Source organism: Camelus ferus, chromosome 19 (assembly GCF_009834535.1).
Source record: "Camelus ferus isolate YT-003-E chromosome 19, BCGSAC_Cfer_1.0, whole genome shotgun sequence".
NCBI lineage: Eukaryota > Metazoa > Chordata > Mammalia > Artiodactyla > Camelidae > Camelus > Camelus ferus.
The window spans coordinates 12551964-12577385 of NC_045714.1; the positions used below are offsets into that span (position 1 = coordinate 12551964).

General features: G+C 46.3%; 1 protein-coding gene across 1 annotated transcript in view; it reads left to right on the forward strand.

The window, feature by feature from the left end:
* The window catches only part of CDH26 (cadherin 26), a 54521-nt gene that overhangs the window by 4067 nt on the left and 25032 nt on the right, over positions 1-25422 (forward strand). The window contains exons 2-6 of the mRNA XM_032462332.1: positions 4994-5212; positions 15579-15635; positions 16748-16849; positions 18540-18701; positions 24817-24964. Coding sequence (XP_032318223.1) covers positions 4994-5212; positions 15579-15635; positions 16748-16849; positions 18540-18701; positions 24817-24964 — 688 coding nt within the window. The remainder of the gene's footprint in view (positions 1-4993; positions 5213-15578; positions 15636-16747; positions 16850-18539; positions 18702-24816; positions 24965-25422) is intronic.

Here is a 25422-nt window from a genome sequence, read left to right on the forward strand (position 1 = left end):
TATACATGGAATTTCAAAAGTGGGATAGTCGCACACGTAACTGTCCCAGCTTGCATGGTATTTTAGAGAAAACTAATGATGTGGGTTTACCTTTTCATTCCATTTGGTAGCACAGTTTTAGGCCTCACTACTCATATGGTGAGCCCCCCCTCAGCCCCGCTGAACAGGGACGAGATCAGAACATACAGCCCCAAAATATGTCACGCTGGCTTATGGACTATTTTGAGTTCAAGACACTTGAAAAACAGCAAATACAAGAAAACTCCTCTTACCTTTCTTATTTTTCTTAAAAGCAGGAGATGACATTCCTGTATGAAAGTTGTGCTCCCTGTACCGGGAGGAGAGGAACAGTTTTATCATCAGCAATGAGAAGTTGAGACTGAGAGAATTCTACACACATTTTACTAGTTAAAATAATTATCTCCCTCCAGCCGCCCCACCTCCCTTCATCGCTTTTCCACAATTGCCCTCTTTGTTCAGCCTTATATTAAAGCAAGTAAGTTTCACCATTTCTTGGGGCTCCCACATCATATAAAACTTGTACTAAATACACGGGTGTGCTTTTCTGTGTCCACCTGTCTCATGTCACTGTAACTCACAGGCCCAGCCAAAAAGAACAGGGGGTGAAGGGGGATGGCATCTGTCATCACAAATGTGCTTCTTTCGTATAAAGATGGTTTCAAGCTGATTATTTTTAAGAAACAACAGACATGGGAGAAGTTCTGAAAATGTCAGTTGAAGTTACCCTTTTGTAAGAGACATGTACATTTATCAGGGGAAAATCTCCATTTGTAAAGGTATCTTCTCCTCTGAACCTGGAAGAGGAGGATGTCTAAACCCAGAAGCTCATCAATCTTATCAACTCTTCTCACACTGGACTTAAATCTGCATAACAACTGCCCTCTCCTGTCTTGTGCTTTTCCTGACAAATTCCCAACCCCCAACATCTTCTTTTGTCTTTAGCTGAAGATGGTATTGAAGGTGGTGGGTTGAACCATTTCTGGGAGTGCCCCACTGCCCCTGGGCCTCTCCCATGGATGTGGGAGGGAGACAGGGTATTAAACTTCTGTTGGCTTCTCTCTTGTTAATCTTTTATTACAGGGGGTCTCAGCCAAGAGCATAGAGGGGTAGGGGGAACACTATTTTTCCTTCCCCACAAGCAAAGGTAAAAGTTGACCTCCCCTGCAGAATCAAAATCTCCATTTTAACAAGATCCTTGGAGCCTGCAACATTGAACTGGCTGCTTTGACAGCATTTCACCTGCTAGTCCAGTCACCTCTCACTTTGGCCACTAACCAAATCTTTTGTTGATCTCAGTCTACTTTCTCCAGGGCTTAAAGGCACTTAGCTGGCTCTTTGCCTCAAGAATAGGTCACTGACCTGAGTGCTTCATGGCTCTGCTGACCTGTGCCACAGATGAGCGCGAAGACATGGAGGTTTCCACCCTGAGCACATTTCTCCTACATCCACAGTCTTCTATTTTTAAACTCCAGGTGTGGAGAGCTCACCTGGCCTTCAGCTGACTTTTTCACACACTTCATTCAACATTTTGGCCAGGTTTGGAAAAGTCACCATTACTGGTCACCAATCTTTTCCTCTAAAATCATCTCTCTGGAGATGTCCCCCTTAACAAAGTACGGAAAAGAAAAGGAAGGGTTGGCTTTTTTCCTAGGCTGTTCAATCTTCTAAATACTGGAATGAAATGCTTTTTGCTAATAGGTCTTATGCAATAATGAAGTGAATGATCTGCCATGTTTGATCGAAAATCTTCTAAGCAACAAAGAAGTATGTATTTTTACCTTGACAGGATGGTTTTGATGTAGGAAGACAAACAGCCTCAACTCTCTCTCCTTATCTCCCTTTTCCTTCCCTAAAACAGCACAAAAACATTTACACATAAACAATTGAAGAAAGAGCTTAGTAGTTCTGCTGGCTATTATTAGTATTAGACTGCATTTGCCAAAAGCATGAAGCACTCCTGTCTGCTGTATTTGGCAGCGTTCCCCTCCCCCGCTCCCCACCCCCATTATGATTATTATGAGCAATAATCATTGCTCATCTCCAATGATTAACTGAATAAATAGGGGCAAGAGAGTAAAATCTCTCAGAGGAAAATTTCTGGCCAGCTCTTGGGGGCTGACTCAAATACTGAAACATGAGGAATCACTTTCTGATCAGGCTGTGTGACAGCTGAAACACCCAAGAGAAGGGACAGACATTTCTGAGTCACTGAAAATAAATCTGGAAATATAAATGATGACTTCTACTCTCACATTAGATGTGTTCGCTCTCACACATGTTAGAAATTGGGGTACCACCAGATACACAGTATTAGACATTGGGGTAAAACTACACTTAGTAATAATTTGGATTGTTTTAACTGCTGGAGTCAAATTCACATTTCTGATTTTTTTTCCCGCAACATTGTTTCATCAAAAATTTTGAGCACGTGGATAGTTGAAAGAACCATGCAGGGACCAGCTGTGTGCTCACTACCCGGATCCTACGTTAACACCTGGTTCTGCCCGCCCGTCTCCTCCAGTTTCTGCCGCCGTGGTCTCTCTCCAGAGCCTCCAATAGTTTCTTTGCATTTTGCTGAAATGTGATCATTCCACATGGCAGGGCCCCTCTTCTCTCCAGCTCTCACCAGACACAGAGAGGAGGGTGTGGCTGTGGTCCCCCTGGACGCTGCCCTCCCTCCCTCTTCTGCTCCCTCTCTCCAGGATGTTCTTCCAGCCATTCACGGAGGTTGGTTCACCTCCGTGGAGAAGGTGTCCAAGTGGCCAAATCTGGGCCTTCCTCCCGACGTGTGAGGTGTCCTCCCCTCCCCCTCTGCAGCATCCCTCTGGGGACCTCATCCCTGACCATCCCCTTCTTCCCTTTTAACTTGGCCCACACGAGGAATTCTGTCTCCTCGCCATGCCAACAGAGGAAGGGACGGGCGCTTTTCTGTTATCCTTCTGATTCTCACTGTCTGTCCACCAAAATGTCCTCCATTTCGGCTGGGCCCAGGGCCGGGTCATCCAGCCACCATCCAAACAGAAGTCCAAGCCAGGAAGGAGCGCCCGGTTCCCAGTCTTGCAGTGAATTCCATGAGTTACCAGTGATCCTCAGGACGCTCCCATTCTGTTCACCGGAAAAATCCATTGACTTCCTGAAGTGGAAAGAAAGCATCCTATCCGCCTGCGGCAGGGACGGTGGGATCAGCTCCTACTGCCAATGAGGCCCAAGGAAGGCAGCTGACCCCCCATGCTCTGACTCCTCGCCAATGGAAAATGAACATGTTTAGGTTCAAGCCTGGCATTTTCAGGGACCCTGACTGAAACGGATAATTAAAGACAAAATTAATCTGCTTAGACGCACTCATGACTTTATCATCACAAAAAATACTGAGACCTTGAGGTGGGTTAGGCACCCCTCAACACCCAAGGTCAGAAGGTAGAGTCTAGATAACTAGTTGTCACCTTTGCCTTTCTTTTAATCAAATAACTGATCTCACTATCACTTTCTTCATTTATCAGTTTACACTGAGCTGGGAGCTGCCACCTTGTGGCCACAATGTATTACTGCACTTCTAGGGACACTCACACTTCCTGGATACTCAGAACCGAGAGGGGACCTTGGCGTCTTCTAGCTCAGACTCACCTAAGACGTGCGGCAGGTGAGGCCCAGAGCCACCAGCTGAGCGAGTCACTGCCTAGTGGAGAAGGATTGCCTTACGGGAAACTGGCTTCTTGCTCAGTTATTTTCCAGTGTGTGAGGATGTTGGAAATGTGGTTGTTTCTAATATATTAAAATACCAACTGCTTCAACACAAAGCAAACACAGAAGTGGAAGCCTCTGCTCCCATTCCCCAGCCCCTCTCCAGGTCTCCGCAGGACAACACACTGTCCTGGATCAGCAGGGTCACCGCCAGCAGGAGGGTGCACACCCTGCACCTGGTTTCTCTCATGAACACTCAACATGGTGTAGCTCACCTGAGATCTGCAAATGCTAAATCAGTGACTCCAACTTCATCAAGGTTTTCTACAGACTTCCATGTTATTAAAATATCCACTTTGAAAAGAAACACAAAGTTGCAAATTTGATCATTTTTACTCTGCTTCTCTTTATGCACAGGAACAATATCGAGACCTTAAAATCAAACTATTAGTTGAGATTCAGATAATGAACTATTAAAATTAAAACATTCGGTAGCCTCTCGTAGAACTATTACCTTAAGACAAGAAAATCTACCCTCTATTTCATCTGCTAAAGACTACTTACTATTTTATACAAAGGAATGTGATCACAAGGTCATATGCTAAGGTCATGAGAACTAAAGGATGTCACATTGTTTTAAACTTCATCGTTGCAACTTTAAGCATTGATACAGTACACTCCCAACTTGTCTTTTTCTTTTTCCATAATTATAATACAAAAATCCCCAGGTTGGTACAGAGACCCTACCCATAGGGAGTCCCCTTCCCATCTCTCCTCCCTCTTTAATCCCAAACTCAAAAAGGCAGATTCATCTAAGTGTAAAAGTCTGTAAACCCCAGAGCCCTGAGATATGGTTGGGATAAAGATTGTTCTTTGGAAAGTAAAAGTTGTTTTTTCTTTTTCACTTTTCTTTTTTTTTTTCTTTAATAAAGTTATTCTTTCTTGGACTCCTCTTCCAGTTCTTTGGTTTTGAAGGATAAGGGTTATAGGAAACAGGCCCTGAAATGCCCTGCTACCGAGAGAGATCATTGGGCATCCCTTTGATTTTTGGAAACCTGACCCCTACTTCCCCATAGATGCTGGTTTCATGTTCCTCTGACTAAGCCCTAATCTCCTGGGGTCACAGCCCAGCCTGCTCCCCGCTGCATGTGGGGTTGGGGCAGTTTCCTCTTCCTCCACTCCCTTCCTCAGAACTATGCTTGTGGCCTATGAGGTTAAAGGTGACGGATCAGCCCGCCCCACTTGGATAATCTCAAGAACGGCCAGGGAGAAGGGAGGAGAGAGTTGAGAGCGTCCGGGACAAAGTGACCAGAGAGTGACTGGAGGAGAGGGTGCCTGGGAAGGATGGGCTCCAGGCGACCCCACCAGCCCGGGAGGACTTGCGTTGCCCGCGGGCTCTGGGGGGCGTTCCAGGCATCCCTGCACGGGAGTGAGCACCAGGGTCCACACCTCGCTGCTGCTTCTGCTGCCGCTGCTGCTTCTGCTGCCGCTGCTGCTGCTGCTGCTGCAGGTGAGCTGGGGCTGGTACCCAGAACCTGGCACGTGGGACCTACCTGCAGGTCCTGGGGCTGAGAGCCCAGCTCCAGTGGGCTTTGCCTTTTCTGGGATAAAGGGAGGGGAGGAACTGAGTGTGACCTGCTGCGGTGGGGGCGCGGGGGCTGGATGCCTTGAGTACAGTGCAGGAAAGGGAGCCCTGCAAATTATACAAAGGAGGGGTTTAAGGGGACAATCTGGGGGAGTAGTGGGAACAGCCGAAGGGGACCCCTCTTACAGCTGGTTTATATGACATACACACTTTTAGATTTATATCAACACGTTTCCTGAGGACACTTCTATTCGCACTTTACGTAAGATGGAGAACATCTCAAGGGTGTGTGTCAAAGACAATTTGAGCAAGCTGATGCGGAAGGGAGGGCTAAATCCCCAGCCCCAACCAGGTGCCACACTCAACTGGGATGTGGGTTCTGTCCCGCAGAAGTCCCACTGAGAGGATATGAATTACTTGAGACTCTGTGGAAAGTCAAGAGAGCGAGAGGGGGTCGGGGACCAACTCCACGAGCCTCTCAGATGCTCCCACACTTATTGTGTACAATCAAAGGAAAAATCACCAACAGTTGTGTCATGGGATGCAGGAGCTTAAGGAAAGGTAGGATCTGGGAGAGATTACAGAATCCACAGTGAGTACAAAGGCTTAATTAATCTTCAGGACAGACATGGGGAGAGAGGAACAAGGTACACTCTTCAGACATAAGATGCTGATTACAAAACAGACCACCAGACCAGCCAGTTTCTTGTCTTGGGGGTTACAGACTATCCAAAAAGCAGAAAGCATGCGCAGTGTTTATCGCTGAGGGCATAGGTTGTTGCTTTGCAACGAGCAGAGTAAACCCTGAACTATGGACCTATGCTTAAAACAAGCCATGTCCTGCCAGCATACATAGCAAGGGACACACAATGGCTTTGCCACTGGAAGCCGCCCTAGGCTAAAACCTCAACTATGCAAGCAAGGCATTGTCTCTGCTTTTTATGGCAAGGAGACAGGAGTGTGGATGCGCTGGTGCCTGCTAGCAAAGACATGCGTCCTTCCTAAAGGTGACGAGCGGCTGGGGTCTGCTACAATTTCTTAACCCAGTCATGGGCTCCCACATATCCCCCTTTTTCATTTTGATTGAAGGAGATCACTCTTGGTCGCAGAAAGGACATCATCACCTGGTGCGGCTGATTCAAAGAGGCACGAAGGGAGTAAATCACCTCACAGACTGTAGGAAAAACACAAGCGATCAATGTACAGAATCCAACAATAACCCAGAGGCGGAGGTTGAGACCACGAAACCAGCTGACGGGGTTAAGCCGTCTCATATTACCGTGTAACTCCTGTTCCATATTTGAGTCTCCTTTTGAATGTAAATGAGCTGCTGATGCAGCTGGGCAGTAAGAGTATCGACACTATTTTGCCAGTCAGAAGAAAAGCCCCCTTGAAGGTGTTTTTAATAATGTCCCAGGAATAGTGGGAGCGGTTATATTGGAGGGGGTGACACATATCTTATCACGCTGCCAATCACACTGCAGGCGCTGGCGGCCGCCAATGGCGACTTCCAAGGCCCGAAGCCGATGCATAATTCCATTACCAATTTGAGCCTGAGTTATCCTAGCCTGAGTAACATCAGTCACAACGGGATTAACAACCTGAGCGGCATGAGTTGATTTAGTAAGTGACACCGTTGCTACTGAAACACTGGCAAGAATGATGACGGCTGAGATGGTAAAAGCAATCAGCCAACCAATAAAGCGTTTCTGTCTCCACTTTGAAACTGCATGCGTTAATCTCATAACACCACCGTCGCCCTCCCAGGGGCGGGTGAAATGAACAGGTAGCCAAACCTGAGGTTGTCGCTTCAGAAGAGATACTGAGAGGAGTCATGTCCACTGTTAATATGAGAAGTGTACCAGGCCGGAGGCCGGGCATGGGTGGTGTGAAATCCATCTTCAAGTGTGACATTAAGACTAGACGATGTCGTAAGGAAAACGTAAGGGTGAGCAGCACACAACAGTACACGATCGGGAACGTGAGAGGCTAGATCCACACGATCAAACTGAGTAGCAGCAGCTGTGTTAGCGACACGTGTCCCGCATGCTGGAGCCCCAGGAGAGATGGCAAAACAACGCGCCAGGGATCGATGTGCCAGGGACCATGGGCACGAGCACTAGGGAGGCGTAGAACAGGCCCAGAGAGCCCCCTCCGTCCAGGCTGCTTGGGAGGTGGCCGGAAGGCCAAACCCAACGTGAGCATGATCAGCAGAAAGATGTCCTTGTGGGCCCCAACCATAGGCTGTACAGTTAAAAAGTGGGGATCCACGGGGACTGGGTGCCCTGCAAGGGACCCAAGAGATGGATTGATTATGAGGACTCCATTCTTTAGACATATGACAACAAGCAACAGGCGGAGGAAAGGCTGCAGAGGTTGTTGGATTAATGTCAAAAGCTGCAGCAAAAATGAAAGTTAAATTAGCAGGTTCCGTGCCAGTCTTAGGTAAATAGTGCAAAGAAGGACGGGTCTCAGCACGTAAGCAAAAGCATGAAGGGACATTAGACACACAAGTCGGGGGAGGGGAAGAGGAGATAAAAGAACGGCTTCATTTAGCATCAGCCAATCACAATTTTCTAACAGGTGGCTTTGAGGAGGGAACCCGACTCCTCCCATCCATTGAGTATCACTAGTGCTGAGTGGGGGGTCTACGTCCCACCAAGTGACTGGCTGGAAAACCGGCGGGTCAACAGCATGGGCCCAGTGCAGACGGGCCCTGTACTTAAGGGAAGCGACAGAAAGAGCAAAAGAAGCAACAACACCTGAGCTGACATATGAGAAATTACTGCCAGATATGCCAGAAACCCGTATTTTGGAATGTGAGCCACCTTTGCCTCCCTCAGGACCTTAGCGGCCTGAGAATCTAATTTCTTTCTCTGGCCCCAAGAGATGTCAACTGCTTCCCGGGTGGAGGCTGCCACCCGGGGTGCTGCAGAGTCGATCTGCCTTTTCCGTTTCGGATGGCTTGTCCCGTTGGCTTCATTGGCTTTGGTCTCTGCCATCCTTTCAGATTCAGAGTTTTCATTTCCTCTGCGAGCTGCAGGCCTAAAGTCAGGAGGCTCTGGTTGCTCCAATCCAGGGGATGGCTCCAGAAAGGGCTGGCCATGATGAGCAGGTCGCCACCTAGGGCCTGAGGGCAAAATAACACGCGCACAGCCTCCCCCCCAGGTAAGCAATTCAGAAGGGCCCTCCCAGTGTGGTGACTCCAGGGCTCTATCTTTGATAAGAACTTTATAGCTTTTGGGCTATTCTCCGAATGCTGCATAAAGTGTTTCCTCTGCTGCTGCTAAGACTTGGGCATCACAGTCAAGAAAATTAAGGGCGTACAACACTTTATTCAAAGATTCTGCTGGGGGTGTCCCTGGTGGGTTCCCACTTTTTTGTTTTGACAACATTTGCTTTTAGTTACTGTTACAGCAAAGGGTGTTACAGCTCAGTTGTGACAGCAACCTGGATCTGGGCGAGAGACCAAGCAGCACGCAGAAAGTTGGAGAACTCAGGTTTATTATGTCAGCGGGCCCAGAGGAGTTAACACTCCAAGCTCTGGACCCTGTTTGTAGGTTTACACAGGCTTTTATAGGCTACCAGTCTAGACTTTGCAACATTTTGCAACATCATATGCAAATAAGGTGTTACAACGGAACCAATCAGGAGTGAGCTAGGTTCCTACCATAAGCAGAATAGGTGTTACAAATGGACCAATCAGGAGTGAGCTTTGGGAACCAATAGAACCTTAGGGGTAATTTCCGCTTTCCTAGAAGCAAGCCGTATTACAGAAGCAAAAAGCGAGACAATGCCGCGGAGCCTGGGAACCGGATGGTGCTGGTGGGAAGGTAGTGGCCCTGCCTGGGGGTCCTGCCAGTCTTTGCATGGGGCTTCCCGCCTCAGTATGATGGGACTGTTTAAATAATGGCCTGACCTGTGGAATTATAAGGAATCCCAGTAATGTGTTGAACTTCCCAACCTTGACAGAATAGTTTAAATTTTTGAGCTGTATAGCCAGACCATTGTCTGTCTGAATCTGTCAAGGCTCACCCTTACAGGCAAAAGAGAGAAGGGGATGTTTGATACTATGTTTAGTTTGTTTCCTGGTACACAGGGAGGCCGAGACAAAATGAGGAAAAGTATCAATGGAGACATGCAGATATTTCAGTTCCCCAAAGGAGGGGACGTGCGTGATGTCCATTTGCCATTATGGTTAGGGGATAAGCCCTTGGGGTTGACGCCCCCGGATGGTTGACTGTTGGCTACTCGCTGACAGTCAGGACAGGCAGCGGTGATCCGCTTAGCCTGCACCTTGGTGAGATGAAACTGTTTGATGAGGGATTTATAATTTTGGTGAAAAAACTCATGAGAATGTTGCGCAGCCTTAGAGGCCTGGCTAAAGCCAACAAATTGATCAGCAACTTCGTTTCCTAATGTCAGAGGGAAAGATTACTATGAGAGTGAATATGGGTGATAAATAAAGGGTGCTGTCATTTACCAATGAGGGATTGAAGAGAAAGGAAAAGAGAAAGTAGGTTTTGATCATTTAAGTCTTTGACAATAGTTTCCTCTATATGCTGCACAGCATAGACCACATACTGAGAGTCAGCGACCACACTGAGGGCTTGGGAAGAAAAGTGTTGTAAAGCCATAACGGCAGCTTTCAGTTCAGCTCTCGGGGTAGAGGGCTGCCCTGAAGTGACCAAGTTTTTCTAGTTTTCATCAAACCATACAACAGCCGATTTAGCAGTTTTTCCAGAACCATCGATGAGGACTGTAGAGCGCCTGGAATAGGGGAATGTGCCACCTTAGAGGGTAAAGGGACACTGAGCAGAGGCAATTGCGGTAAGAGCTTATCTGAGGGCCAAGAGTAAATAAACTGTCCCACAAAGTCAGCCAAGGCTATCTGACACTCCAAAGACCATGAGAACAGTTGAAGATTTCCAGTGAAACCCCAGGGAAGATAACATCAGGGCTGTGACTAGTTAATTGCTGACAGCGAGGTTGTCCTTTCAAGAGTAAATCTGTCAGCTGTTGCGTATAAGCTGTTAAAGTTTCCTTAAAGGAATGAGGTAGCAAAAACCATTCAAGGCACCTTAATCCATTAATCAGCTGTCCTAAGAGGCCTGTGGGAGAGTGCAGGGTTGGAAAAAGAAATAGATAAGCAACAAGAATTGTCATTATCTATTGTCAATAGATAAGCATCAATAGATTGTCAACAAGAAGGCTGCCTTCGCAACAAGGCTCGCTCCACAAGAGCGCCTTCCTGTAAAGCTTCCGGAGTTAGTGTCTGGGGCGCCCAGAGCAGGGTCCCCTTTCAAAGTATTAAACAAATGAGACAATTGGCCTGTAGCGATGCCAAGAACTGGACGAATCCAGTTAATGGCCCCAATAAATTTTTGAAAATCATTAAGAGTTTGTAGGTTTTCTGTCTGCAAATGAATAGGTTGAGGCCAGACTGCTCGGTGGAAAACAATGTAAGCTAGATATTTCCACGGTTGTTCAGTTTGCACTTTATCTGGAGCCATCGGTAACCCAAACGAAGCCAAAGAGGACTGTAGAAATTCTTAAGTGGAGAGCAGTTGTGTCTGCGAAAGAGCTGCTAAAAGAACGTCATCCACATAATGACAGATCAGACGAGCAGGATGCCGAGAGCCGGCTGGAAGCTGCGCTCGACGAACAAAACATTGACAGGTGGCTGGGCTATTAATCATCCTTTGCGGAAGGACTCGCCACTGGAAACGTGAAAGGGCGGCTTGATTATTTACAGTGGGCAGAGAGGAAGCAAAACCTTCTCTGTCTTGTTCAGCTAAAGAAATGGTGGACGAGCAGTCTTTTAAGTCAGTTACAATTAGGGGCCAATCAGAAGGAGGCATGGAAGGGTTAGGGAGGCCCGGCTGCAAGGCCCCCGTCGGCCGAGTGATCGCAGAAATAGCCCTTAAGTCGTGTGTTAATCGCCGTTTGCCTGGCTTTTTCGAAATGCTGACTGTAGGTGTATCCCATGGACTCGTAGAGGCTCTAATATGTCCAGCACCCAATTGTTCCTGAACTAATAATTTTTCCTGAGAGAGACGCTCTCCTTTCAGGGGCCACTGCTCAACCCAAATGGGTGTGGATGAAGTCCAGGCCAGAGGAAGGGGAGATATCTCAGCAGTGGCCCGTACCCAAAACACTGTGAATGACTTCCCGTTGTTTCAGGAGGCCTCTACCCCAGAGGGAGACCGGGATGGGTGAATGAAGGGTGGGATAAAAGCGACGCGCCCCTCAGGGCCTGTGCACCTGAGGGGGTCCTTATTTTCACCGGCAGATTCGCCCCCCCCCCCCCAACACCAGCGATGACTGACTGGCCGACAGGCTTTTCCCATCCAGGAGGCCCTCGTGCCCCCGCATCTAATAACCCATGAACAGTTATGCTGCTTGGATTTACCGGTAAAAGAGGCTGTTGAGACCCAGTCCTTCTCGCCCAGTAAAGGGCTGCCGTTGCTGAAGGCTAGTCACAGGGCTGGCAAAGCCCCTGTAAGGGGAAGGAGCAGACGTTTTGCAAGCTGGGTTCCCGGAGAGAAGACACGAGGTCTGGAGGGCTGTGAAAGCAGTTTCACGTCGCCAGTCAAGTTAGCATCCAGCAGCTGAGGTGGAAGCAGAGTGCCTTGCTGTGATGTGTCTGATTAGACCCTGGGTCCCTTCAGGGACAGGTCCAGAGATTCCAGTGGAGGCCGAGTATATACACAATCCTGTTCCTTAGGAATTAATTCTGAGGTGGAACGTAAGTCCACTGCGGAGGCACTGCTGAAGGGGTTTCCGAGGACCGGACCGAGGAGGCTGGGTCATAAAGACCTGGATTTGAGCTGACTGGCCAGGATTGCTCCACTTGGGGTTTGGGACGCGGGAGCTGGGGCCCCATTTCCCGTTTCCTGAAATCAGATTGCCATCCTTATCAAATTTGGAGCGACACTGGTTTGCCCAGCGTCTTCCCTTGCCGCACCGAGGGCAGTCTCTGTTAGGTAATTTTTGAGGTGGACCTCCCCGCCCTCCCTTACTGGGTTGGCGGCATTCCCTTTGAACATGGCCAGGTCTACCACACGTAAAGCAGGTCACAGCAGAAGGGGAGCTCATTAAAGCTGTAAGGACCTGGGCACGATGGGTTTCAGTTCCTACATTCTGGCAAGCTCTTATGCAGTCGGCTGTATTTTTGTCTTGAGCTGCCTGGCAACCTGCATTAGCTTTTCCATAAGCCAGCTGTTGTTAAGAGCACTTCCGCTGCCTCCTGATTATCTACGTGGCGAGAGATGCTCTGTTCTAAGCGATTAATAAAATCAACATAAGGTTCTGTGACGCCTTGTCGAATGGGAACAAAGGAGCCAGCAGCGGCTCTGGTATCGGGAACCTCACAGCACGCCGCGAGGGCAGTATCAGCACATTGCCTAAAAGCCAGCCTGCCCATGTGGCTCTGTGGCTGAGTGTCAGCACCGTGGCCTGTTCCTTCAGGCATTTCTATAGACATAGCAATACCAGCATCAGGATTACGAGCAGCTTGTAAGAGACGACCTTCATGATGTTCAGCAAATCGAGCAGGAGTTAAGACAGTTCTTACAAGAGCTCTCCAATCGCAAGGAGTCATGACATACACATTTCCAATCATATCAAGAATACCTTTAGTAAATGAACTTTGAGTCCCATTTTCCGTAACACTAGTTTTTAGTTCCTTGAATCCCGAGAAAGGGACAGCCTCATGCTTAACACCTTGCCCACGCCCTGCCATCACCGGGTGAGCTTGCAGCTCTCCCCAACATAAGCCTTCTTTAAAACATGGTTCCACAGCAGTTTGCTTACAATCACACTCCTCAGGAGAGGGAGGAGGAGGCGGTGGCAGCGGCAGATTGATCTCCTGTGAAAGAGGGGCAGACGGCGTAGAGAGGACGGGGGGAGAAGAAGCAGGAGGAGAGGAAGGGGGAGAATGGGATTCAGGTTCGGCGTAATTACCCTGCAAGGAAGTGTATAAGGCACATAAAGCTGTGCGTACTAAACTCCAAGTAGTTAAAATGGACGTGGGGGTTTTCTCCCCCAGCTGATGCCTACGTTTTAAATTCTTACCAACCCAATCCCAGAGTTCCAAATCGATTGTTCCATGGTCTGGAAACCAGGGACAAATCCCTTGTACCAGTTGTAACAGTTTAATAAGTTGCTCCTCCGACCCGGGGCAGTGAGCTGCTTTCAGCAGCTGCTGTGCTGTGCAGAGGTAGACCATTTGCTCCTTAGTCAGTTGTTGACCCACAGGAAGAAAGTGAAAGAAACACAAGGCTCTCGCTGGATTCTAGGCACGTTGGTCACCATCCCGAGCAGGCGTTGCTGCTCCCTTACCGGGATGAAATCTATGGGGATCCCGATGCACTTTCTCTCTCCAGCTGAAGCATGCTGGTTCTGTCGCTGTGCAGTAGATCACGTCGGGGTCACCAGTTGTGGGTTCTGTCCTGCAGAAGTCCCACCGAGACGGAATGAATTACTCGAGGCCCTGGAAAGTCAAGAGAGCGAGAGGGAGTCGGGGACCAACTCCACGAGCCTCTCAAACACTCTCCTATTTATTGCGTACAATCAAAGAAAAGATCTCAAACAATTGTGTCATGGAATGCAGGAGCTTAAGGAAAAACAGGATCCGGTAGAGGTCATAAATTCCACAATGAGCACAAAGGCTTAATTTATCTTCAGGGCCTTCATGGAGGGAGGGGAACAAGGTAACTCTTCAGACATAAGATGTTGATTACAAAACAGACCACCAGACCAGCCAGTTTCTTGTCTTGGGGGTTACAGACTATCCAAAAAGCAGAAAGCATGCCCAGCGTTTATCGCTGAGGGCATAAGTTGTCGCTTTGCAACGAGCAGAGTAAACCCTGAACTATGGACCTATGCTTAAAACAAGCTGTGTCCTGCCTGCGTTTATAGCAAGGGACACACAATGGCTTTGCCACTGGAAGCCGCCCTAGGCTAAAACCTCAACTAGGCAAGCAAGGCATTGTCTCTGCTTTTTATGGCAAGGAGACAGGAGTGCGGATGCGCCGGCGCCTGCTAGCAAAGACATGCGTCCTTCCTAAAGGTGACGAGCGGCTGGGGTCTGCTACAATTTCTTAACCCAGTCATGGGCTCCCACAAGTATGTCCACTGACATCAGCAAAAACATCTTTACATACTGGGAAGCTGGCAAGCTCCTCATAGTGGACACAAGTTCTCCAAAATTCTCATTTTTGCTTGAAAGCTTCAGTTTTGTTGTCGGCGGTGCGACACTGTCCGTTGTTTTCCTTGAAGTGACAGGCTCCTGCTGTTCGCTACTGGAGGAGTTTGCGTCATGGCCTCCTGTGGTGCTGAGGCACCAGCAGTTTTGTCACCAAGGTTTGGTATCATCAGTGCAAATGTCACACAGGAAAATGGGCAAATGACATCTTAGATCATTATGAACAGGTTTGGCCTCGTGGACTCTGATAGGGTCAGGGACCCTGGCGAACCAAACTGAAAATTGCTGCTCCAGAGAAACTTCCTACGTGCGTACGGATGTTTATAGTCACCGTGTCTTTTTTTTTTTTTTTTTTTGTAATAACGAACAACTGGAAATAATCTAAACGGCCATCACTAGGAGAATGATAATAAATTGTCCTCTGTTCATAGAGTGAAATGCTATACGGCAGTGAAAACAAATGGAGCAGACCAGCGGGTGTCAGCGCGCACACACACACACACACGCACACACATGCACACACTTACACACACGCACACACACACACATTGGTAAGCAGCTTTTGGCAGGAAAGTGCTCTCTGCAGGAGGCCCTATTCGTCTTGCCGCTTACCTTAAACCAGGCACCCACACGCCTTTGCTAACCACACGTGCGCTCATCCCGAGGGACAGCCCGAGCTCCCACTTTGTTGATGGCCATGGCAGCAGCATGTCAGGGTTTTAAACATCCCTGCCATTGGTCACTCTGTGTCAGAATTCTCTGGGTACTCCTCCCCACGGCTTCAGAAGGGAAGCGGCAATTATTAATTGAGATGTCAAGAACGAGAAACCATAGTTATCAAAGCTGAACGCACGTCGTGCAGCACACCAGAAACCGACACATTGTAACTGACTGCACTTCAGCAAAAAATAAATAAATAAAATAAAATTACATTCCAGTAAAACAAAACAAAACAAAAAACAAACAGCTGAATGCAGTTCCTTTTTCTCCCTTTTCTAATTCTAGAAGAAGAAACTTCAGGCAGTTTCTACCTGATTCTGCAAAGTACATTCCCTACTAACTAATGCCATTTTTATTTTTAAGGTCAACATCACCAACAGCTTCCAACAAGAAAATGACGATCTTACCAATGACACAAAGGTGGGGTTTGGAACTCAGTTTCTCGATAAACCACGTGAGCCTAGACTTCACTTAGAGGCTGGACTGCAATTTCTACTGTTTTAGTGTCAATATTTGGTTGGCACAAAATAAATGAGTGACTAGATGTGGACTTTTAGACTCTCGGAGTGCTGCAGAGAGTTGCACGTGGTGCTTTGAGGTCTCATCGGAACAGGAGTAATCGGTGAACACCAGAAATCAGGCTTGCGGTGCTGGCCCCGAGGTTGGCCCACAGTGTTCTCTCCTTTATGGAGCTGAAAACAACAGACCCGCTGTGTCCCAGCGTTTGAGGGCCGCACGGGGCGGGGGTGCGGCCAAGCGCCCACCACCGTCGCGAGATTTGCCCGAAGCCCCATCCTGCCTGGTGACTGCTTCCTCCCTGTAGTTCTTGGGATCAGTTCACTTTCTAATTCAGTCATTTTTAAAAAGTACATTTTCTGAATAAAAAGAAATGTGGCCAGAAACCAGCTATATTTATCATAAACAGACAGTAACTGTGATAGATACATTATATGTAATATGCATATAATATAATATATATGTAATACATAAACATAAAATATATGTTATATATATATATAAAAAATGAACAAAACCCCGTTGTTAAATTCTGTCTACCCTGCCTGCCCTGACAAATCTCTGGCCCTAACGGCTGAGTCTAGGCCTCTCCCTCTGGCTCTGTCCCAAGCAGACAGAGAGGCACTGGAGACCCATCAGCAATGAATGGAGATGTTCTCACCAAGGGTTTCAGAAAGATGGAGAGATAAGTAGAGAGGCGGTAACTGTCTCACGGATCCCACAACTCTGCGAGTCTCCCAGAGGCCCAGCGTCAGCACACAGCAGGCAATGGTCTCTACTGCTGTGTCTTCACAGCCCCTAAGACTAGCTCATGAGCCACACAGAAGTGTAAACCCTTGGGTGTCTAGCCCCACAGCTTAGAACTCACTCTGTAGTTAAGGGAATGGGCCCTTTTCATTTCTAAGCATGGGAGGCTGTTGGGAGGATGAGAAAGAGGGTGCAGCCCAGGTGCGAGCACCATGCCCCACCATCGCCTCTATCCTCCTCCTCCTCCTCACGGCCACTGTGGTTTCCAGGGAGACAGCCGGCTTCTGCGGCGATCCAAGAGAAGATGGGTTATCACCACCTTGGAGCTGCAAGAGGAAGACCCAGGACCCTTTCCCAAACTTGTTGGGGAGGTAAGGCAGCTGCCCTAAGGAAAGGGCCCCATCGCCCTCTCTGATTGAGCCCGCCCCTTTTGGCAGGAGGAGAAAGTCTTGAAAGGCGGTGTGCTGTCGAGGCCAGGCGGTCAGGTGGTAGGAGGGATGCTGGGCTGGGAATCAGGACGCTGGGCTGGGAATCAGGACGCCGGGCTGGGACTCAGGACGCCGGGGTTCTAGAACCCACCCTCCCTCTCCCTGAGTGTGAGTGTGAGCTGAGAAAGCCAGAATTACGTGGCAACAGGTGGTTCATTCCAGCCTGCAGGCCTGTTTTATTTGGCCCATAGAAAGTCTTTGTTTTTCTTTAATAATTACTTAAAAATAATAAAGAGATTATGGTTACCAGAGGCTGGGGGTGGGGGCAAAAAGGAGGGCCAAAAGAATAAAATAAAGTGAAACAGCGGTGCCAGGGCTGGTGGGGAAGGGGTCATGGTGAATTATAGTGCAACGGGTACCAAGTTTCAGTTTTGCAAGATGACAAGAGTTCTGGAGATGGTTGGAGAGGATGGTTGCACCCCCATATGAATGTACTTATCACCACTGAACTGTACACCTAAAAGTGGTTGAGATGGTAAATTTTATGTTGTGTGTATTGTACCATGATTTTAAAAATTGGGGAAAAATAGGGTGATTGTATTAAAAATTCCGCACTTCTAAAAGCTTTTTAACACCTGGGCGATCTGACTCCTTGGAGGGTACATTCCCACATGGTAGTAATTAGATGGGCTTGACTTACCCAGAAGGTCACAGTCCCCGCCACTCCCTGTCATCTTACTCACTCTGAGTCTCAGCCGATGCACCATAGAGGCCCCGAGGTGGTGCTGGAACGCCAGAGTTTTACAGTCAGCCCAGGTTGTTTGTTTCCATGATTTTCCAGATCTCCATGGGTCTTTGAGGTATGTATTGGCTGATTAAGCCCCGCGCAGCTCTCACAGTCTATGGTTCCTAGAAAAAAATAATTCATATTTTCGAAGTGTTTATAAAAATAGTATATGCCTACTGAAAAAAAATATCTACAGACAGTTTTGAAGGCTCAGTGGTTAGCAGTGAATACTCCCAGGACTCAGGGGCGTCAGTGAGTTCATATTCCAGATGTACCGTGTCCTCTCTGTATAAACTGGACAGGTTTTTTGTCTCCTCATCTGTGCAACGGGGGCAACGACAGTACCTACACTACAGGTTGTTTCAAAGATTGGACAGGTCAGGGCAAGTCAGGGACTCGTGAGCCGGCTCATTCTAAGCTCTTGGCGAATGCCGGCTCTGCGGCTCCCCCTCCCCCTCCCCGGAGGGGTGATCGCACTGGGCAGGTTGTTCTGCTGGTTGCCTTTCTTGCTTTAAACGTGTCACGCCCCTCATTCTGGGTCAGCAGTACCTGTAAACCCTGAAAGGCTGCGGCCCCCCTGCCACGTGAGGGGGCACCACCAGGTGATTCTGTCCACATGGATGGGCACTCATGTGGCTCCCAACTTTGCACGATTACACACCATCCTGCTGCCATGTTCCTCGTTCCTGCATTTCACGTGTCTGTTTATTTCTTTGGGATAAATCCTCGCATCTGCAGTTGCTGGGTGAGGGTCTTTAAAAACGCCTTGGAGTCTTAGCCTAGATATTCGATGTACGTAGAGTTTATTCTCATCCTCTTTTTTATCCCTGATTTTTTTCCTTCCAGCTGTTCAATAATGTACATGATAACACGGAATTAATGTACTTCATCAGTGGACCTGGTGTGGATGAACATCCAGAGACTGGCTTGTTTTCTATAGAAGATCACAAGAATGGAAAAATATATGTTCACCGCCCTATTGATCGAGAGAAAACACCATCTTTTATGGTACCTAAAATTTGATACATTCTAAGCTGGGATTTACCGTAAAGCACTTGTAGGAATCGTGCATTGGGTAAGCACCGTTTAAGCAGCCTGTGTGCTGGGTTCTGGGAGAGCCACACTTTATACACTGTGGCGTGCTTTAGAAGTGCACCCAGGGTACAGAGGTTGACTTTGTGATCTCCTTTTAGAGTTCTGGACTTTGGCTTTGTAATCATTTCCACAATCTCTGTGACCCCTGCTACTACCAACCTTCCTTCTAAGGACCTGTACGCTGATATGATCAGGATACCTGAGAACATTTGGCTCTAGAGCTACTCAATGTTTATAAAATGGGCTGATTTTGGTTTTGGTGAGTCGTAGTTGAAATTTATAACGAGAAGCTACAAAGAGACCTCATGGGTTGTGCAATAACTGACGAAGGAGGAACTACAGTCCTGCAGGAGGTGATGGTTTCCTCCTGGCAGTCTGGGCATCTGTCATGATTGCATCATGATTTTATCTGAGGAGGTCGGTCAGCCTTTGTTCTGGTTTGATGCCTCCCACTGACCTAATCCAGTGACCAGCATCCTCATAAGGGGAGGGAAATTTGGACCCAGAGAAAAGGACACAGAAGAGAAGGCCATGTGAAGCTGGAGACAGAATCGGAGTGATGGGTCTAAAAACCAAGAAACCCCAGGGATGGCGGACACCACCAGACAGTAGGAGAGAGGCCTGGAACAGATTCCCTCTCAGGGACACACAGGAACCAGCCCTACAGACACCTTGATTTTGGCTCTGGCCTCCAGAACGGGGAGAGAACAGACTTTTGTGGTAGGCACCCCGTTTGTTCCAGCAGCCATAGCGACCTCACCCACAGGGGTCAGCACACGAGTTAGGAGGACGTGAAGCAGGCTGATGGGGTCTCCCGGCAGGAGACGAGGGGTTAGCAGAGTGCCCTGGGGACACAAAGCGGCCCTGCTGACGCAACCACCTGCTTCTGCAGAAGAACGCTGATGACTGCTTTCTGGCTGTCTGTGAGGACAGGACGTTTTTACACATTAAGTAAACCTAATGTATTGGCAAACATACATGTCTAGTATGACTGCTTTACTCTTGAGGGTAACAAAGGAGTCCCTAAAGCTGGCTAAAACATTAAAATCTTGTGTTTGGAAGGTGGCTGGGTGGGGGTAGCGTGGCTAATTTCCTGTTAATCCCATAAACCTACAAGGCAGCAGTAGTGCCTGCCGGAGAGCTGCTGTAAGATTTAAGACAGAGCTGGAGAGGGAAAAAGTCTGACTTTTTTCTGTGCAGGAATCTTATCTGTTTATATCAAAATATGCTCAATTTCATAGGATACAAATGCACCCAAGAAAACCGTCTTTTTCTTTGTAATAATTATCTGTTGGTCTTTATCCCAACACAGTCTTCTTTACCTACTTACATATAACCTATGCATGTAAGTGATTTTGCATTGTGTGTTTGGGATTTAGGATTTTCCACATGCTCATTTGTATCTAAGAGTATATAGATCTTGTGCATGTAATTTCAAACAGCCATATGCCAATCCATCATGTCAATGCACTGTGGTGTGTTTATCCAAGGACATAAATCTCAGGACTGTAACAAAAGGCTGAGAACCCTTTACAAGAACAGAAAATACCCATGACATTTCCTTTCTCCATTGTGATTCTGAGTCTCCCAGAAATTCTCAGCTTCTTGCCAAAGAATAAATAGCACTTATGCCTCCCAGGCATCTTACAGAAATAAAGGTCTCAGATACAGCTTTTAGGATAACAAATGGAATATAAAATAATAAACATAAAACAAACATGTGGGTCTTGTTTTTAAGTGGAAGGATTACAGCTGGCTCGGTTTTAGAGCCAGAAGTGGGGGTGATGAAGGAGCAGGGAGCGGCTGGCACGGTCATAAATTATGGAGGAGCGTGTAGAAATGGTGCCTGAGAAAGCCAATTTGCTTGCACAAAAATTTTAAAATGTATGTTGGAGTCCCCGAAGCAGACAGGTTCAGTACTAGTAGCCCTGTGGCATCCTTGGTCTTGCAGGCAGAGAGAAGAGAGCTGAACAGGAAGTGACCGTCTTACGATGCCCAGTGGGACCGCCGTGGCGGATGCCAGTGAGCGAGCCGTAAGTCTGCTGGGGAAGAGGCCCAAGGAGGCAGGCACAGCGAAGCAGAGGCAACCATGTGGGCTCTGAGGAAAACGGGGGAGAGGTGGCTGTCTGAAGCTCTCGAGGTCCCAGGACACCTGCCTGGTGAAGCCGAGACAATGCTGCCTCTCCCCTTAAAACCCTGGTCTTAAGAGCCGCTCACTAGCGCTGACGCAACCTCATAGAAACAGCCTCCCAGAAGAAGCTGCTCTCTGAGCACTCTCAGACGTGGACTTAAGATTGTTGCCCTCGCTTACGTCTTTGTACCTAATATGTTGTGTATCCTTATAGCTTCACATAATCATTTGCAAAAAATATGGTCATGGCGGGGTATCACCGGCTTTCAAGGAGACAAAACCACCCGAGGTTTCCCACTGGCATCTCAGCTTGCGTTGCACACATGCACGCACAGCGATGCGGCATCTGCTCAGAGCAGAGCGAGGGCAGCAGCTCTGCAGCAGCGATCACATGCGGAACACTCGTTCTCTCAAGGTGCTCCAGTCTGGTTACGTCTTCAGCAGTCCCGGGGGTGCGCTTCTCTCCTGCCAGCAGCCGTTAGCCAGTGCTAGGTGGTGTTGTTATTTGCGAAAAACGGAGTCAAGGCTTTTGTTGTAGTCCAGGCAGCCTTTTTGTTTGTTTTCACATGCAATAACTGTTTTGTATAAGTAGGTGAGGGTACATTTCCTGAATCTCTTGGAGGCATGTTTTGGCTGAAGCAGAGTGATGAACACAGCCCCCTGTGTTTCTGGCTTTGGGAGTCATTCTGTCATGGTGTACAAGTGAGGGATGTAAACAAAGCCTGTGCAATTATGGTTCCCCAAGCAGCAGAGCCTGTGCCATGTTTGTTCCTTTGTCAATGGCAAATGCATGGCTTACTTCCTTTCTGCTTTTTCACTCCATAAGTATTTCTTCAGTCTGATCCACTGTGAGGTAAATTTTGCAAGTCTCAGAAATCTCCCAGCAAGCTAGCAAAGCAGACACTTACACCACCACACATCAGACTTAGAAAGACTTCTGGTTATTTCTTCATGCTGAAGCCTCTGATGTACAAAATAAAAGTACTGCACATTTATTTGTATCACCAAGCATTTCGTATAAGCAGAATATAATTCAGGAAACAAGGTTTTTTAGTAACATTGCTTTCAGCAAGGAATTTGACACCCAGGAGTCATAGCTTGGGCAAATCTCAAAAATCGCTTATTGCCAAATACAAACATGGTTGGGTGTCTGTGAATAATCATTTCACAAGCTTTTATTTACCCTTTTGCCTCTAGAGAATCAAACATTTTATAAAATCTGGGCTTGATGTCTGAATAATGAGAAAACACATTTTTGACTTACTTGTTTTACTACCATTCATTTCAAAATATTTTCTGACTTCTATTGTGATTTCTTCTTTGACCCATAAGTTATTTAGAAGTGTTTTGCTTAACTCTCAGACATTTGGGGTTGTAAATTATCTTTCTTGATGATTTCTAGCTCAATATACTCTCTGTGGTTGTAATTTTTTGAAATTTGTCAAGACTTGCTTTATACCCTAGCATGTAATAAATTTTGGTAAATCGTCAATGTGCTCTTGAAATGAATGTGTACACTGCAGTGTTGGGTATAATATTCTATTTATGGCAAAAACTGCATCAAATCAGTTAATTATGTTGTTTAAATATTTGATATCCTTTCTGATTACCTGTTTTTGTTTATCTGCTTGTTTTAACAGTTTCTGAGAGAGGTGCATTCAAATCTCTGCTTCCCATTTTAGTTTTGTTAATCTGAGCTTTATATACTTTGAGGCTATGTTATCAAGTGCATGCAAATGTAGAGTTCCTATTTCACATCTTCCTCATAGATTCTGAGACTTTTACGGCTTTTAAATGTCCCCATTTATGACTAGTAAGATTTCTTGCCTTAAATTTTGGTATTTGGAGATAGATGCCTAGATGAGCCTCTTTTGGTCAGTCTTTGAAAAATCATTCTGTCTATCAGTCTACCAATCGATCTACTTATCTTCAAAGACTAACCTAAAGAAGCTAATATATGGAGAAGCTCATATACAGGTAAGATATATATATATATATCTCCTCTTTCAACTCTCATATTCTTACATTTAAGGTATATTGCCTTGTAAGCAGCACAGTTATGTTTTGTCTCATTTTGTTTTTAAGTAGAAAATAGAGTATGTTACATTTACTATACCAAGCTACAGAACAGTTTCATCACCCCTAATATTTCTTTATGCTTATTTTTTATCATCAAACCCTCCCCTAACCTTTAGACCCTGGAAACACTGATCTGTTCCTACATTTTTACTTTGTTCAGAATGTCATATAAACGGAACCACACAGAATGTTACCTTTTAAGTCTGGGTTTTTCACTTAGCATAATGTATCTGATATCCATCCACGTTGTGGGCATGCAGAAATAGTTTGTTTTTTTAACCACTGAGTAAGTATTCCACTTGACAGATGCCCCACAATTTACCAACTCGTCAGTTGAGGGACACGAGTTCTTTCTAATTTTTGGCAATCACAAAGCTGCTAAAAGCATACAGAGTTTTATGTGAACATAAGTTTTTATTTTTTGAGGGGTAAAAACCTAGGACTGGGCTTGTTGGATCACATGCTTAACTTGATCAGAAACTCCTGTTTTTCAGAGTGACAACTATTTTTCATTCTCACTAGCAATATACAAGAATTCCGACCACTCTGCACCTTTGTCCAGTTTTTCATGTTAGCCATTCAAATAGGTGCGTAGCAGTATCTCACTGGGGTTTTACTTTGAATTTCCCTAATGACAAGTGATGCATTATTTGCCATCTGCATAGCTTCTTTGGAGAAACGTCTGTTCAACTCCTCTGCCTGTTTTTAACATTTGAAAATCAATTTTAGCAAAGTCACAGGAAATAAAGTTACTCTATAAAAGTTACTATCAGCTATGAATAATTGGAAATAAGTATTTTAAAAGCAACATTGTTTACAGTATCACCAAACAAATGAAGTGCTTAGGTATAAATTTAAAATATTTAGGTATAAATCTAAAATACGTGCTGGATACGTTTACTAAAAACTTTTATAAAACACTGACGGAAGAAATCAAAGTTGACTTGGTTGAATGAAAACATGTGCTGTGTTTATGGATTGAAAGATTGACTATTAAGATGATAATTCTCCCCAAATTTATCTATAAAGTCAGTGCAAGCCTACTTAAAAGATCAGCAGAATGTTTTTACAGAAATCAGTAAGCTGGCCCCAAAATGTGTATGGGAAGGCGAGCCACCTTTTGGTTTCATTGACCTTATTGTTTCTGCTATTTTAAATTTTACTGATCTATGCTTTTATTTTTATTACTTCCTTCTTTCTGAGTTTAATTTGCTCCTTTTTTTCACTTTCCTAAGAAACTAATGATAGAAGCTTTAATTATTGATTTGAGATCTTTTCAAAGGGAAGAATTCTCACATGCATGTTTGAGATGAATTCACCTTCCTTATTCAAGTACACAAGAAACAGCAGTGGCCATTTAAGAACGCACCGTATGTTAACAGCAGTCCTAGTTACTTTAAATGTTCACTTTCTCAAAACTTTAAAGCGTCTGCTCTCTGCGATATTTTACCAATATTTATTAGTGTACTCGTTTCTCATCACAGGACTGACAGGATGTAGGAACTGAGGCTCGAAACAACTGGCCTATGTTGATGCAGGTAGAGAAGCTGAGACTTGAACCTAATAAAAATGCATGAAGTATTTTTCAAGTCAGAGCATTGATTTTTTTTTTCTATAAATGAGTGTTGAGCACTGGTCTGTGCCAGCACTGTGCTCAAGGCCTGGGGTCACAAGCTGAATGAGAGCATGTCACCCCTGCCCTCAGGAGCTGTCAGTCTACGGAGGAGACAGATGCAGGACACAATTACAGCACGGTTATTGGATTAGTGTCATCAGATAAGTGGTTCTGTGACATTAACATAGCTCTCTGCTCCCTAGATTTGCTGTGATGTTGCGAAACGCTTAACGGGAAAAATTGTGGATAAATCCTTGATTGTCAACATCAGGGTCAGCGATGTGAATGATCACGCACCCCAGTTCCCCGAGAAGGAATTTAACATCAGCGTGAAGGAGAACCACGATGCAGGTGTGTGCGGCGGGGCCACTCTGTCCCATGAAGGTTTTCCTGCCTCTGTTCTGACAGGGCCCTTGGTCCCAGCTGTCTTCAGGGAGATATTCCACGGTTCACATCCCAAAAACCTCAGGCCCTGGATTAGAGCAAAATGCTTTGAAGTCTGCAAGCCTCATTTTGTATTGGCAATTAAATGATGTGGAAACTGCCAGGTGGAAGAGCTGATACGTAAATATCAATATAACATAAAGCCAAATGAATGAGGGGAGGAGCAGAGGCGGATGGTGGGATCTTGAATATCTCTGAATTTCTCATCTTTAAAATGGTAGCAAGATGGCTGAGCCACGATTCTGTGAGTCTTTAATCCGAACCATCCTTACTAAAATGTGCATCTATTTTAATAACAAAAAGCATTATTTATTTTGCAAAACAGTCTCTAAGAAATTTGGAAAATTCCAAGACACAAAAAGACT